The sequence below is a fragment of the Petaurus breviceps genome, unplaced genomic scaffold (genome assembly GCF_028583685.1).
Source record: "Petaurus breviceps papuanus isolate PSGF00001 unplaced genomic scaffold, PetGlider_PUasm1.0 358, whole genome shotgun sequence".
Classification (NCBI taxonomy): domain Eukaryota; kingdom Metazoa; phylum Chordata; class Mammalia; order Diprotodontia; family Petauridae; genus Petaurus; species Petaurus breviceps.
Window position 1 is genome coordinate 36629 of NW_027186291.1, and position 12604 is coordinate 49232.

Below are 12604 nucleotides of genomic sequence, written 5' to 3' on the forward strand. Positions count from 1 at the left end.
TGAAACCCAGATGTTGACTGGGTATGGATGTAATGGTTGGACAGTTTGAAATCTGTCTACTAGATCTGTTTCTGTCTTGATAATTCTGTCTGTGTACTTTGAAGTTCCGGGTGCCGACCTTTTCCCCTGAACAAGGTAAACGCTATATGTCTGACTGATTAAAGTAAGTTTGTTAACCCATTTTGAGTTGCTTTCCTTTAACAAAGCAGATCTAAGAACCTGTATTGGCAGCAAACCCTGAGGACGCTTGGGGTGCTTGCTGCTACAGGCAGAATTTGAACTCAGATCTTCCTGTCTATAGGTAGAGCTTGGAGAACAATTATCTTGCCTTCTTTTTTTTCAGAGGGGGAAGGCAAGGCAATTGGGGTTCAGTGACTTGGCCCAAGGACACACAGCTAGTGTGTCAAGTGTCTGAGGATGGATTTGACCTCAGGTCCTCCTGGCTCTGGGGTCGATGCTCTATTCACTGTGCCACCTACCTGCCCCTTCCTCACCTTCTTAGTATGCCTTTTGTTTGGGCTCTGTAATAGAAATGGAATTTAAAGATCCCCCTGTATTGGCTTGGTTTTTGGTTTGATTGTGTTAAAACCCAGAGCTTGTGAATCCCACTTATGGGATGGACTTGTTGATGTGAAAAGAGAGGGCTGAACTGGGAGGAGCTGGTGACGTAAATTTAGAGAGACACAAGAAAAGAGAGAGGCAGAAGAACGTTTTTGGAAATAGCATCTTGGAGACAGAGAGAGACAGAGGATTGCTGAGGTCCACTTTGAATTGCCCAGGACTTTGAGAGCTGCCGCCCAGAGCTGCCAAGGACTGAGGAGACATGGCTATTATGCTGGTACTTTGTCTGTCTGTTTTGATGTTGTTTTGCCAGATTCATCCACTGGTGAAAGACAGTCCTGTTGTTGCAGAGGTTCTGGAACCTTGCTGTTGGTTCAGAGCTACAGAGACTGTTCTGAAGACAGAGAGTGAATTCTGTCCACTGGTGAAGGACAGTGCTGTTGTTGCAGAGGTTCTAGAACCTGGCTGTTGGTTCAGAGCTCCTGAGACTGTTCTGCAGACAGAGTGAAGACATTGGCAATGTATCTTGTGGCCTTGCTAAACTTTGTCTCCCCAGGAACAAAGATTGCTGAGAACTGGCCTCAGGTCAATATGAAGAAAAGACCTCTCTTTGGGTATTAAATGCTGTGCTTAAGCTTGTTGTAACTCTGGGGTAGATGGCCTACTCAGTTGTAATCCAAGGGTGGGGAACTTTTAACTTTTTTGTGCTCTGTGATTGAACAAATGAATGTACTTTACTTATGATTGGAAACTAATCTCCATTTGAGAAGAGGGGCTTTGTGATGGACTAAATGAAGGTACAGCCTAGGGGTGGAGTAGTATTTAGAAGAGGGACTTTGTGATTGATTAAATGAATGTAATGTCCAGGGGTGGGGTAGAACTTGGAGATTATTGAATTACACTTGGTAAATGCTGTATTTTGAATGCTGTTATATTTTGATTTTCTCTGTTCTTAATTTTTCACTGAATAAAATGGAGAGCACCCATGCTGGTATTTTGAACCTTGGGAAGTTGCCTTTGCTTAGCATTACAGGCTCAAATTCATTTGCATGTTAAACCAGTTGGCTCTTGGGAATATCTTAGAACACAGAGTTTCAATCTCTGCTCATTGTTCTGTCCAGTCTGACTCTCCATAATCCCATTTGAGATTTTCCTGGCAAAGATATTAGAGTGCTTTGCCATTTCCTACAGCTCAATTTACAGATGAGGAAACTGTGGCAAACAGAGTTAAGTGACTTGCTCAGGGTCACACAGCTAGTAAGTAGCTGAGGCCAGATTTGAACTCAGGTCTTTCTGATTTCAGGCCTGGCACTCTATTCACTGTACCACCCAGTTGCCTCTATGATAAACATAATACATAACATTATCAATGACATACACGACAGCATGGTATAAATGAAACTGACACAAATCTCAATGCAGTTCACAACACATGACAGTGTGGTGTAGTAGCTAAAGACCTGGAGTTGGAGCTAGGAAGACCTGAGTCCAAGGACCACTTTTGACACACACTGGCTGTGTGACCCTGAACAAGTCACTGCTCTAGGCAACTCTTGCAGAAAAGATGCCAACTCAAATTGGTAGGAGTTTCCTTACCTAGGAATTCCCTATACCCATGAAATCTTATTTTATTTTATTTTTTTGCTGTTTGGAGGGCAATTGGGGTTAAGTGACTTGCCCAAGGTCACATGGCTAGTTTTTTGTGTGTGTGTGTGTGTTAAGTGTCTGAGGCTGAATTTGAACTCAGGTCCTCCTGACTCCAGGGCCAGTGCTCTATTCACTGCGCCACCTAGTCACCCCTACCCATGAAATCTTAAATCCAATCTCTGTCCCTATCCCTATGATTGAGCAGAAATTGGAGCAGCTAGGTGGCAAAGTTGATAGAGTGCCAGGACTGAAGTCAAGAAGTCCTGAGTTCAAATCTGGCCTCAGATGCTTACTAGCTGTGTGACCCTGGGCAAGTCACTTAACCCTCTTTGCCTGTTTCCTCATCTATAAAATGAACTGAAGAAGGAAATGACAAACCACTCCATTATCTTTGCCAAAAAAAGCCCCAGATAGGGTCATGAAGAGCCAAACATGACAGTACAAGGACCGGGGATTGAAACTCTCTGTTCCCAAGAGCCTTTCTGGCATATCATGAAAATTAATTTGAACCCAGATGAAAGGAAAACTAAAATTAAACCAAGAGGTTAGTGTTCTCCAGGTCCTACTCTACCCCACTTTGCATTTCTTCCTTTATCATACTTCTCCATCACCCACAAACCCTCTGGTGCTATAATTCTGGCCAGTGAAAAACATTTTTGTCTCTCTACATCTCCTCCCCCCACTAAAGAATTTGCAGTCCTAAAAATGTTATGGGGTACACTTCAGCATTTGTGAATGTACAACATTGACAAATAATATCTAACTACATGATAAAATGTACATGCAGATACCTAATAGATGACATGTGTATTAGAACTGTGTGCAGTTAGCATGAGTACATTTGATAACCATAATATATAACATATAATCAATAGCACATAAGACAACATGGCATATATTTAACTAAGGGCATGTACATAATGCATAGTATCATATAACAGAATTATGTCCAGTGATCACGTACAAAGATCATGTGCAGAAACACATATGTACCAGAGCAATAGTGCATTTATAAAACTGAATACCAGCATATACAGCAATGATGTTAAATACAGCAATAAAAGCATATTGCATAACAAACACAGAAGTCATAAGCTAGTCATAACAGCATTCTCCAATTATACACAAAGCATCCTGCACTATAGTAACTGGCATCATTGGTTCCATGAACAACCACTTCTTCCATTTCTCTTAAAGCATGATATTCCAGCTGGGTCACTGACCTACTAGGCCTGGCTCTTCTGTCATGACCTGCTAAGGTTGAGGATGGCTAGGCTTTCTGTCATCATCCTCAGACCTACTGTACTACAGTCCTGAGCTTCATTATGGCTTGGGTTATCACTGTCTCCAAGTGTGGGTGCCCCCTATTTCCTAGATCTCTCCACAATTTTGTTAATTTGAAAATAAGAAGCTACTTCTGAGTCCAACCCTTCTCCCCAGGTTGAAAAGAATTACTTTTAGGGTCAGGAGAGAGTCATTGGGTTTCTATGAAACTATAGCAAATACCAACACGCAGGCATGTGGGTTTAGGGTATTTTAAACACATACAGAGATTTCTCTTGAGTTCTTGATTGTTCAATTGCAAAAAAAAAAAAAAAAGGAAAGAAAGGAAAGAAAAAGATGAAAAACTATTCTATAGTGTTGGGTGGAAACTAAGGAATAAGGCTGTGGTTGAACACAGTCTTGCTCTGGGCTTAAAAATATACATGTATAATAGTAATAATTTGTGTTACTGTAAATAGTCTAAATAGGCTCATATGATGCTTTCCTTAAACCTAAAAAAAGGGCAATACAGGTCATCATATTATTTATCTAGTGAGTCATGCCTATCTGGTTATATTTCGTTAGATTGTAAGCTCCTTGAGGGCAGGGACTGCTTTTTTGTCCCATTTTGAAGCCCCAACATTTAGCACAGTGCCTGGCACATAGTAGGTACTTAATAAATGTTTATTGATTAATTGATTTACTCAAGTCAGCAGCCCAGTGGCCTAGGCTTGTCTGTCTTTTGCATGTCAAAAAGACTTGCAGTATCCCCAGTGGCCACCAGAGGGTACTTAGCCTGCAAATGCATAGGCTGTTCCTATACTGCAGAGCCCATGTGGCTTCAAGCTGATATGCTGGGTAGGTATGGAATTAAACTAAAGAATGAAATTAAATATTTCTCAAAATATTTGAATATAAAATCTATTTTCTAGCGTCCTTATCCCATGTCTGGACTCTTTAAAACCTCCCTCTCTCACTGCATGTCTGAATGGCTTTAGAGCTACTACTTCAACTGTACTCTCTTTGGACACCACTCCCCCCATGTCCACAGAACTTAGAAAGTTAACATACCATGATCACAAAGTTTATTTTTTTTTCAAATGCTTTATTAACTTCTGGTTTACATCATTAATTTCTGCAAGATTTTTGGTTACAAATTTTCTCCCCATTTTCCCCTTACCCACTGTCCCAAAATAGAGGTCCCATAGGATATCCCCTCCTCCAATCTTCTCTCTCCCATATCTTCTCCCATACCCCCTTCGACTTTTCCAGTAGGGCATGGTGGATCTCTATGCCCCAGTGCCTGTATATCTTATTTCCCAATTACATGTAAAATAGTATTAATACTATTATATGTATATTATAATTATTAATTATATGTATTAATTATTAATTATATGTATATTATAATTATTAATACTAATATATGTATATTAATACAGTATATACACATATATATGTATATATATTTAAACATTTGATTTTAAAACTTTGAATTCCAGATTCATTCCCTTCCTCCCTTGTCACCCACCCTTACTGGGAAGATAAGCAATTCAGTATAGGTTGTACATGTGTAGCTAATGCAGAACATTACCATAGTAGATATATTGTAAAAGACTGACTATATTTCCCTCTCTCCTATCCCACCTCCCACTTGTTCTATTCTCTACTTTGATCCCGTAGCTTTTCAAAAGTGGGTGCTTCCAACTTCTCTCCCCCCAGTATGCTTTCCCTTCCATCATCCCCCCTCTCATCTCCTTCCCCCCTACTCTCCTGTAGGGTGAGATACCCTATTTAGTGTGTATGTCATTCCTTCCCTGAGCCAAATTTAATGAGAATAAGGTTGATCCATTCCCTTTTGCCTTCCTGTTCTTCCCCTTCATTGTAACCATCTTCCCTTGCCTTTTCTATATGAGATAGTTTATCCCATTCTGTCTCTCCCCATCTCCTCTCATTATATTCCTCTCTCACCTCTTAATTTCACCTTTTAAGTATCATCCCTTCCTATTAAATTGGGCCTGTGCCCCCTATCTATCTATCTATCTATCTATCTATCTATCTGTCTGTCTGTCTGTCTGTCTGTCTGTCTGTCTGTCTATCTATCTATCTATACACCTGTAAACATATATACACACATTCACATATGTATTCATACACCTGTATACCCTCCAATATAGACATATAGACATATATATATATACATATATATATATTTATATTCTATTCCCTTCAACTATTTTCATACTGAGAAAAGTTTCATGACTTACAATTATTGTTTTTCCATATAGGAATGTAAATAGTTCAACTTTGATAAGTTCCTTATGATTTCTTTTCCCTGTTTACCTTCTCATGCTTCTCTTGCTTCTTGTATCTGAATGTCAAATTTTCTATTCAACTCTGGTTTTTCAATCAAGAATACTTGAAAGGTGGGGTGGCCAGGTAGCACAGCAAGTAAGAGCACTGGCTCCAGTGTTGGGATGACCTGGTGATCAAATCCGGGCTCAGACACTTAGCACCCACCCAGAAACACTTGGCCGTGTAATCTTGAGCAAGTTACTTAATCCCAATTGCTTAGAGGTGGTCAGGTGGCTCAGCGAGTGAGAGCACTGGCTCCAGTGTCGGAATGACCTGGGGATCAAATCCAGGCTCAGATACTTAGCACCACACCCAGAAATAACTGGCCGTGTAACCTTGAGCAAGTTACTTAACCCCGATTGCTTTAAAAAAAAAAAAAAGAATACTTGAAAGTTCTCTATTCCACTGAATGACCATATTTTCCCCTGGAACATGATACTCAGTTTTGCTGGGTAGGTGATTCTTGGTTTTAATCCCAGCTCCTTTGCCCTTTGGAATATCATATTCCAAGCCTTTCAATACCTCAGTGTAGAAGTTGCCAGATCCTGTGCTATCCTGATTGTGTTTCCACAATATTCAAATTGTTTCTTCCTGGCTGCTTGTAATATTTTCTCCTTGATCTGGGAATTTTGGAACCTGGCTATAATATTCCTAGGAGTTTTCTTTTTGGGATCTTTTTCAGGAGGTGATTGGTGGATTCTTTCAACCTTGATTTTCCCCTCTGGTTCTAAAACATCAGGGCAGTTTTCCTTGAGAATTTCTTGGAGGATGATTTCTACATTTTTTCTTTGATCATGGCTTTCAAGTAGTCCAATAATTCTTAAATTATCTCTCCTGGATCTACTTTCTAGGTCAGTGGTCTTTCCCATGAGATATTTCACATTGCCTTCTATTCTTTCATTTGTTTGGATCTGTTTAACAGCATCTTGATTTCTCATAAAGTCACTAGCTTCCATTTGCTCCAATCTAATTCTGAAGGAATGATTCTCCTCAGTAGGCTTTTGAGATTCTTTTTCAATCTGGCAAATTTGGCTTTTTAAGGCATTCTTCTCCTCATTGCCTTTTTGAGCCTCTTTTGTCATTTGAGTTAGTCTATTTTTTAAGGTGTTATTTTCCTCAGTCAGGCTGTTGACTCTCATTTCATAATTTTCTTGCATTGTTCTCATTTCTCTTCCCAATTTTTCCTCCACTTCTCTTATCTGCTTCTTAAGGTCCTCTATGGCCTGTAACCAGCTTGTATTTTTCTTTGAAGCTTTTGGTACAGGAGTTCTGACTTCACTGTCTTCCTCCTGTTCCATGCTTTGATCCTTTTTGTCCCCAAAATAGGAATCTAATGTTGGATTCTTCGGTTTGCTTTGCTTCCTTTGCCTGGTCATGTTGCCACTCAATTACTTGACTTTTGGGCTTTTTGCCACAGTAAGACTCTGCTACCAGACAGAGGAGCTTCATTCCAAATTCTAGTGTTTTCTCAGCTGCTGGAGGTATTAGTTGGGTGCCCTTTCTGAAGCCTCCATACTCTCTGGCAAGCTGGTCACACATCCCAGGACCTCCACTGTAGACAGCAATCCAGATCCAAGCAGGTTAAAGAAAGAGCGATTACCCCTCAGACTGGTCACTTGGTCCCCCTACAGTCTGCAGGCCAGGAGCTGAAGCTGCCATGTGACAGCGGCTGCACTGCAGCCCTCAGCAGCTTCTCCCTCCAGGGGATAAAGGCCGACACACTCCCAACTATTGGATCCCAAAGTCCACACTGCACTGACCTCTCACTTTGTCCTTTGCATCTATGTGTTGATAATTCTGGAAACTGCCACAGCTGTTGGTGATCTGAAGTCCTTCCAGCCAGAGGTTGGTCAGACCCATTCTGGGGCTAAAACCTCTGGCTTCCTGTGGGGCTAGGGTTGGCTCTCAGAGTGCTGCACTGGCGGATTCCTGCCATCCTGCTGTCTTCAGCAGGAAGTTAGCTTCTCTGTGTCATTTTGAGGGTTCTGTAGCTCCAAAGTTTGTTCAGAGTCCCCTTTTACATGAATTGGGGAGGTGGAAGCCAGAGCCCCGAGGAATACTCCGCCATCTTGACTGCCCCTCCATCACAAAGTTTATTGAATATCGCAAAAAAAAAAAAAAGATAAAGGAAATTGTTCACATGTTCCACATGAAACCATCTCATCTATCTCTCCCCACTTGCCCTCCTAGTTCTTTGGTGGTGGCAGGAAAGGTCCTTAATTGTTCATAGTTATAGATCATAGAAAGGAATATGGGTAGGCAAGGCAAGGTGTGTGTTTGTGTGTGCGTGCTTGTTTGTGCCTGTGTGTGTGTGCATGTGTGTGTGTGTGTGTGTGTGTGCGTGCACACTCATATGCTTATATGTGTCTGTGATCCTGCCTGTGGATTATGGACAGTAGAAAGCTGGGAATAACAGTGAAAGGAAATCAACCTGCCCTCTCCAGCTCACCAGCCCAGTGGAAAATCACAACAGCCAGTTTTGGAACTCGTGATCTTCTCTTTTTGTGTTCCAATCATCCTGGATGATTGGAATCCATCTCTGCTCCAGCTTCTCTACTGTTTCCACAACACAAGTCTTCAGCAGTCTCAGTTCCCAGCTGTTCAAGTCCCATGCCCTGTTGCCTGCATTGTTATCAGCAGGTTTCCTTTTCAAGAGCAGTGGAAGAAAAAACAGCTAGTTCTGCATAGCATCCTCCATCCCATCAAAGTGGCTTCTTCTCCAAATGGCATAAGCCTGTGCCATAATCTTCCTTATGAGGGGAGAAAGATAATCATCAGACACCATTTTGTCAGTCTCTCCCAAAATCTTTATTTTCCAGGGTCCTAGAGAAAGATAATTCAGACAACAGGATGATGTGCAGGCCACAGATTGCCAACTCACTGAGCTTTAAGGTTTACAAAGTAATTTCCTAGGTAAATATTTTACTTATCATACCACCCCTCCTCCATTTTATACACATCAAAGAGCTGGGATTTTGCCTTTGAAGTAGGAATGTAGGACAAAGGTCATCCTTTCCCCTCCAGGGATCCTAAATGCTTCAAAGCAATTAGCCTGGCCAGGTACTAGCTCTGAGGAGCATGACAAGAACTGAAAGGAATTTAGTTGCCCAAACCCAACCTGGAATAAAGGCAGGGCAGGAAAAGGGGAGGGGGAGTGAGTGTGCCTCAAGGTGTTGATTGGCACCTGGGTGACCATATGTGTATCAGCTAGGTGTGGTTGACTTGATGAAGGAGAGAACCTAAAACTTGTTGCATTAGTCACCTAAGTATGTTAGCCCAGGGTTGTCTCACAGAAGATCCTGGAGGTCTGGGACTAGGTTGAGCCAAGGAACTCTACTTCTCTTCTGTGTCTTTCTCAGTCAGGAGGATATCCAGGAGGAAGATAATGCAAAAGTGGTAGCCAGTCTGGAGCCCTAGGGCAGTGTACTTGTGACTGACTTAAGTGGGGATGGGGACAGAGAATAGAAGATCTCTGGGCATAGCTTTCCTGGAGAAAGTAAGTACAGTACTCCATCTAAAGAGGGGCTCAGGTCTACTGAAGACCTGTTATCTAGCTCACTTGGGGCTTTTCCAGTTCTACCTAAACTTCTTCGACTTCTCTGACTCATGGATAATAAGATCAACAGTTGGCGTTTATGAAAGCCTTTAAAATGATCACAAAGCACCGTGTCTGTAGAAAATCTCATTTAATCCCCAAAATTATCCTGCTGAGGTGGAAAGTAAGTATGACTACCTCCATTTTATATATCAGGAAACATTCCTGAGGGTTAAATAACTTATTCAAAATCAGTGGCAAAAGTTAACCCCAATTGCCCTCCAAAAAGCAAAAAACAAAAAATCAAAACAAAATCAGTGGCAAAGGTAGGAATCCCAATTTAGGTCTTCTCTGGCCTGCTTAGTCCAGATCTCTATGATCCTCTACCCTGGGACCACCATGGCCTCTGATAGATGAGCTCTCACCCAGAACCAGGCCTCCATCTTATTTCTTAGCTATTTCCAACACATGTATAGTCTCCCTTCTCCTTTTTAGCTCCTCTCCCTTCCCTTAGAATGTAAGGTCCTTGAGGGCAGGGACTGTATCCCCAGGGCTTAGCATAGCATCTAATATTATATTAACAATTTACTTAATACATGCTTTATCATTGATTCATACATATGTATGGAAATATAGGCATATACATATATGCTTTCAGGTTTCTGGCTCTAGTCTAGAAAGAAAGATTCCATTAAGAGAGGTCAGTTTGGTGACCAAAGAACATATAAGAAAAAAGGCAGGTAATTTTACAAACAGTTCAATGAAAAAAAGTGCTATGATTAGGAGGGGAGACTAGGAACATCAATCACCCAGATGTTCCTATAGAGCTAGACCTAGAGTCTCTTACTTTGGGGATAGAGGTCACAGTGAAGACCTCTTCCCCTTAGTCTCCCTGGGGACTAGAGCTCTAGAGTGATAAGAAAGGGAAATGTGCACATGGGGAGACTGGGGAACCGGAACCCAAGGGCAGGTAGATCAAAGAAAGGAAAGGGAACTATTGACCTGAGAATGAGTGGAAACTGCCATGAATGATCTGGGCCTGGGAGATGCAGGACAAGGGAATCCAGGGCAGAAGGATCTTGGACGGGAAGATCGGGAACTAGGGGATTCAGGCCCCCAAGAATCAGATCCTTCTGACTCTTGCAGAAGTTGTGACAGGTCTTCCACTAGGTGCCATTTTTCTCGTACTTGCTAAAAGGAGAGGCAAGGAACGGGCACTCAGATGAAATGGTAATTAAAGAGTGAAGTCCTTCTTAGCTCCCTACTCAGACCCTGACTCCAAATTAAGATCCACCCCAACCCTAGCTCATCCCCTGCCTCAGAGCCCCTCTTGCACCTGCCCCCTCACTGCACTCACCCATAGCAGCTGTCTCCTAAGACCCTTGATAGCTCTTTTGTTGGCCCCGGCTTGGGAGAGGCACACAGTCAGTGTAAGGCTTTGCAGAAACAGGGAAACAGAAAGTAACAAATCTTAGATTTCATTCCACCCTAGGCACATCTTCCCTAATCTAGGAAGTTTTCCCCTCAGCCTCCTCACCTCCCTGCTGCAGCATATCCCTCCCCCATCTAAGGTCACTCCAAATCTCCAGGTACTGATTTGTATCATATAAACATACTTTATAGTCAAGATAATGAACCACTCTTTCCTTTCAATAGTCTCTGTTTCTCTCTTTAGCAGAGTCAAAATGAACCCAAAGGAGAATTTGGGAGCAACAGGGTAAAAACCTAGGTAAGTCTCACTCTTCTCATCTCTTTGCAATTACAAAGTATTCAGAGGCACTAAGCCACAATCTTAGGATTTGGACTTGTTTCTAGAGGAAAGAACATTTTGTATGACTGCATTTTTTTTTTTTTTGCTTTTTGGAGGGGGGAAGGTGGGGGCAATTGGCGTTAAGTGACTTGCCCAAGGTCACAGTGCTAGTAAGTGTTAAGTATCTGAGGCTGGATTTGAACTTGGATCTTCCTTACTCCAGGGCTGGTACTCTATTCACTGCACCACCTAGCCACATATCCCCCCTTTTAAAAAAAATGATCGTAGGATCATAGATTTAGAGCTAGAAGGACTTTAGAGGTCATTCCTCATTTTACAGATGGTTAAACTGAAGCCCAGAGAAGAAAAGGGGAGGAAGAGGAAATTTCTAGTCTTCTCTCATCTCTGGTCTCCTGGTGGTGCACATGTAAATCAACATCAGGGCAGCCAGTCCAGGAAGAACAAATAATGAAGGGGTGGCCTTCCCTAACTCTATAATTTTTTCAGGGGCTGCGTTAGTACAGAATTCCTACATGAAATTTTGATTCTCAAATTCTTTTCCAGTCTCTCTGTTTCCCATCTTCACATATATTAGGCTGATTTTATTCATTCATTCATTTAACACACATGTACCAAGCACCTACATATACAGAGAGCAGTGTTAGGCACTAGGGAAAATATTTGGGTAAACCAGTTCTAGGTCTCATGGATGTACTAGCTCCCAGGTGCATCTGCCTTCTGTCCTTTGGCTCCTGCATCCCCTCTCTTACCTAAGTAAGATGAGGATAGGGTACCAGAAGGCATTGGAACCAAAGTAGTGAAAGACTTTCTGGGCTGACGGTGAGAGTCGCAAGGCCACCACCTCTGGAACCACTTGCCAGGGTGCTGAGCAGTTGGAGAAAAGGCCGCAGTTTACAGAGGAGCGGATGCTGCAAGGAAAAGGGTGGAGAAGAAAGATCGAGGAGTCTGGAAGAGAGCAGATGCCCCCAAAAGGGACACTCCAACCCCTGAGCCTTCTTACCTGCCGATGACATAGAACAGAGGCACAGAGGCCACGAGGAGGCCCAGCAGGAGGACCAGCTGGAAGAAGAAGGTGGCACTGGAGGCTTGGAAGAGGCGAGGGGAGGGTCTGCAGTTCCTGAGAAGAGTGTACTGTTGGGAGGTGAGAGAAGAGAGGTTACGCAGGAGATCTCTTCCAGATTTAAAAGACTGAATGGTCATAACCCAATGTTTACTGTGACGTCACTGCCCAATGTCTTCACATTTACTAAAGCACCACAGCCTTTAAAGCTGGTTTCTTTCTCCAGCTCAGGGGAAGGTCCTTGGTAAATCATCTCTTCCAGAGCCATAACTAGGCTTGAGCAACTGGGATTTTGCACCAAGGAACCAACATGGAGAGGTACTTCCTCTCCACTGTTGTCTTAGAAGGGCCTTTCTCCTACCTCCTTTTCCTGTCCTGTTACCTCTGAGGATCTGGGTACCCAGTGGCTTGG

General features: G+C 42.5%; 1 protein-coding gene across 3 annotated transcripts; it reads right to left on the reverse strand.

Moving 5' to 3' along the window:
- Nucleotides 1-6890: 6890 nt before the first annotated feature.
- Nucleotides 6891-12335, reverse strand: LOC138168305 (transmembrane channel-like protein 8). 3 transcript variants are annotated; one of them, XM_069097379.1, is made up of 5 exons: nucleotides 12133-12335; nucleotides 11882-12040; nucleotides 10719-10797; nucleotides 10364-10552; nucleotides 6891-8649 (listed from the first exon to the last, which is right to left on the reverse strand). In XM_069097379.1, exons 1-5 carry the CDS (start codon nucleotides 12330-12332, stop codon nucleotides 8635-8637), a joined length of 642 nt encoding a protein of 213 aa, XP_068953480.1. In that variant the 5' UTR covers nucleotides 12333-12335; the 3' UTR covers nucleotides 6891-8634. The 3 variants fall into 3 exon arrangements, with proteins under 3 accessions (XP_068953480.1, XP_068953479.1, XP_068953481.1); XM_069097378.1 differs by having other exon boundaries at nucleotides 6891-10552; XM_069097380.1 differs by lacking the exon at nucleotides 10719-10797 and having other exon boundaries at nucleotides 6891-10552.
- Nucleotides 12336-12604: the final 269 nt, after the last annotated feature.